This window comes from Cryptotermes secundus, unplaced genomic scaffold (genome assembly GCF_002891405.2).
Source record: "Cryptotermes secundus unplaced genomic scaffold, Csec_1.0 scaffold88, whole genome shotgun sequence".
NCBI classification, from domain to species: Eukaryota; Metazoa; Arthropoda; class Insecta; order Blattodea; family Kalotermitidae; genus Cryptotermes; species Cryptotermes secundus.
This window is the reverse complement of record NW_019724585.1, coordinates 1,780,506-1,783,439: the sequence shown is the minus strand read 5'-3', so window position 1 is coordinate 1,783,439 and position 2,934 is coordinate 1,780,506. Positions and strand designations below refer to the sequence as shown.

Below are 2,934 nucleotides of genomic sequence, written 5' to 3'. Positions count from 1 at the left end.
TAGTAGTAGTAGTAGTATTTCTTTAGCCTTGGTCGTTTATCCAGAGGATCCGTCAAGGCCCGAGGTTTTTTGAACATTTTCATAAAAAGTTTATTTTTTATGGTGAGAAATTGTTAGCCCCAAGCCCAACCTCCAAGCTGGAGGACCACCCCTTGTCGGTTGTCCGCAACTGCTTATTCAATTTATTCGCAGCTTCCTTCCATACCTGGAGGACGCCTCCTCCAACCGCAACCTGAGGACGCGCCATGCCGTGGTGACATGGGTCCCACCTAAAAAAATTTAATTTTGCCTGTGGTTCTGTATGGGTGTGAAACTTGGTCTCTGATATCAAGGGAGGAACACAGACTGATGGTGTTCGAGAACAGGGTGTTCAGGAGAATATCTTAAATGATGAGACATCAAGTGACAGGATGTTGGAGAAAACTGAACAGTGACGAGCTTCATAATTTGTACTCTTCTCCAAGCATAATTGGAATAATTAAGTCAAGGGCAGGGTATGTAGTATGAATGGTGAGAAGAGGAATGCATATAGGATATTGGTGGGAACACCGGAAGGAAAGAGGCCAGTGGGATGACCAAGGCATGGATGGGTGGACCATATTAAAACAGATCGTTGAGAGAGAGGATGGGATGGTATGGATTGAATTGATCTGGCTCATGATAGGGACCACTGGAGGGCTCTTGTGAACATGGTAATGAACCTTCAGGTTCCAAAAAATGCAGGGAAATTATTGAGTAGCTGCAGAATTGGCAGCTCCTCAAGGACTCAGTTACATGAGTGAGTGAGTAAGTAGGTATTATTATTATTATTATTATTACACACCAATACCAAAACCTGCTACTGGTCACACTACTAAGCAAAATGAAACTTTTACAAAATTAATGTGTAAGAACATAAAATACAAAACTAAAAATTAATCCTTTCCCATATATTTTAAAACTGCAACATCAAGAAGCCACATAATTTAGTGTGTATTACATACAAGGTCTCTTTTTCCACACAAAATGTGAGGTAACCATTTTCTTCAAAATATGATATAATTTCAATTCCATTACGTGTCGGCAGCAGTGATTATAGTGAATTCAAACAAACAAACAAACAAAAAAAAACAGTGAATAAGAACCAGAAATTCCTTCCTCAATTGTAACCCTTGCTCTAATATTAAAACTTGGGATATGAAACTAATGATTATCTTTACAAAATGCTATTCATGGAACATTCTGAAGGAAGAGTATGGCCTTTTGGGCTGTAACCCCATGCAATTCAGACACAGCCCAACGCTTCAGAGGGACATGCCACCTACAATCCTACACTGATGATGGAGGCGATACGTTCCTCTAAAATGTTGGGCATTCTCCAAAACTACAAGGTGTTACAAACCGGGAGACCATATTCTTAATAGTCACCACTGTTGAAAACTTTAAATCCAACATTTTCAACGAAAATCACAATCTGATCTTTATATTACATTGTTACATAACATACAGCTTCATGTAGCAGAGTTTCATTAACGTTTATGTTACATATTAACATTCTGCAGTACGTTAATTCTGTTTCATTCATATTTATATTACATATTAACATTCAGCATTACGTGAATTCTAGTCCATACTACTATCTAAATGTGCTAATTAGAACGAAATATTAAAGTAGGCCTTAAGGTCAAGCGCCTTGTATAAACATTAGAAGCAGTTGTATTTTCAAACGTGCAACTGTCGTTACAAAATAATTTTCACCGCAAAACAGTCGGCGTTTTTCTGTCAGTAACTAACTTCAAAACTTCTGTGGGCTACGATTAGGCCTACCTGTCTTGTGTCGTACGTATCCTGTGGCTCCAAATCCTGAACGGCGATCCTACGTCGGTCTTCATTCCGATCCATAATGCAGTCATCAGCAGTAGGATGACAATTTTTAAACTGGTTATTTGCCTTTAAAAAGAGCTTAGAAATAGCGCTCCACATTCAACAACTAACACAATTTTCACTGGTCTCCTTGACATAGCCCTAACTAGCCTACGCAGAATACTTGACAGGCAAACAATTTTACATTAAAAATAGTAACTGTACTGCAGACACTTGTGTCACTATATGCATCCATACTATCACTAATCGACCGCATTTTACTGAATATAATATATTATTTTCTACAAATACCGATTAACTTCGAAACACATTCTTCTCATTCACACTCTGAACACTAAAACCCGATAGACTTCTGAAAACGGAAACGAAAATCCACATTCCCAGGTAGTTGGAAAAAGATTCGACACTGCACAGGTATTTGGTTAGTTCACAGCTGGGTGTATCTCTTCCAGTGACTCATACTTTAAGTAAACATATTTAAAGAATGGTAGTATAGAACATATATTCGACTTATACTTAGCCATTCTACTCCGCGCATATCATATAAGCGGAATAGCGAATTTATTTAAAACAACAGCCGTTGAACATCTACGGTACAGACATTTATCGCATGTCATATGGTTTACTCCCGACGAAAACAGACGATGGACGTAACTTATTCATCTTGCCGGCAGATGTCGCATTCTTCTGGACAAAATATTTCATGACCTAGAACCTGCAATGTTTGCAATACTAGATTCGACGCAAAGACAGACACGAACATACTGTTACTCAATATTATTTGTTGAAAACGCAGGCCACGGATTAGAAAGTCATCTTAACTAACGCAACTGACTGGCTGGCAACATAGATCACATAGACACCCTGCCGTCACATGTGATTCATGCTGTTGTTTATGTTGGAAACTGCCTGAACTACTATGAGAACGTCTGTCACTGCATGAGCTCAATCGGTAACACGGTGACCTTCCTACTCACATAAAGAGTATGACTCGATTCTTGAGCGTTCTCGAAGAAGGCAAGCAGGTTTGAATTGTTGTCGACGAAATGTTGTATAAAAAGCACGAGTTGA

At 38.9% G+C, this 2,934-nt stretch overlaps 1 protein-coding gene across 5 annotated transcripts in view; it reads right to left on the bottom strand.

Moving 5' to 3' along the window:
- The window catches only part of LOC111862272 (patronin), a 101,962-nt gene extending 99,421 nt beyond the window's left edge, over positions 1 to 2,541 (bottom strand). For 4 of the 5 annotated variants that reach the window (XM_023847524.2, XM_023847525.2, XM_023847526.2 and 1 more), the window contains exon 1: positions 1,807 to 2,540. In XM_023847524.2, coding sequence (XP_023703292.1) covers positions 1,807 to 1,962 — 156 coding nt within the window. In that variant the 5' untranslated portion in view covers positions 1,963 to 2,540. Of the gene's footprint in view, positions 1 to 1,806 lie in introns of all 5 variants that reach the window. The other variant, XM_023847527.2, reaches the window with a different exon arrangement.
- Positions 2,542 to 2,934: the final 393 nt, after the last annotated feature.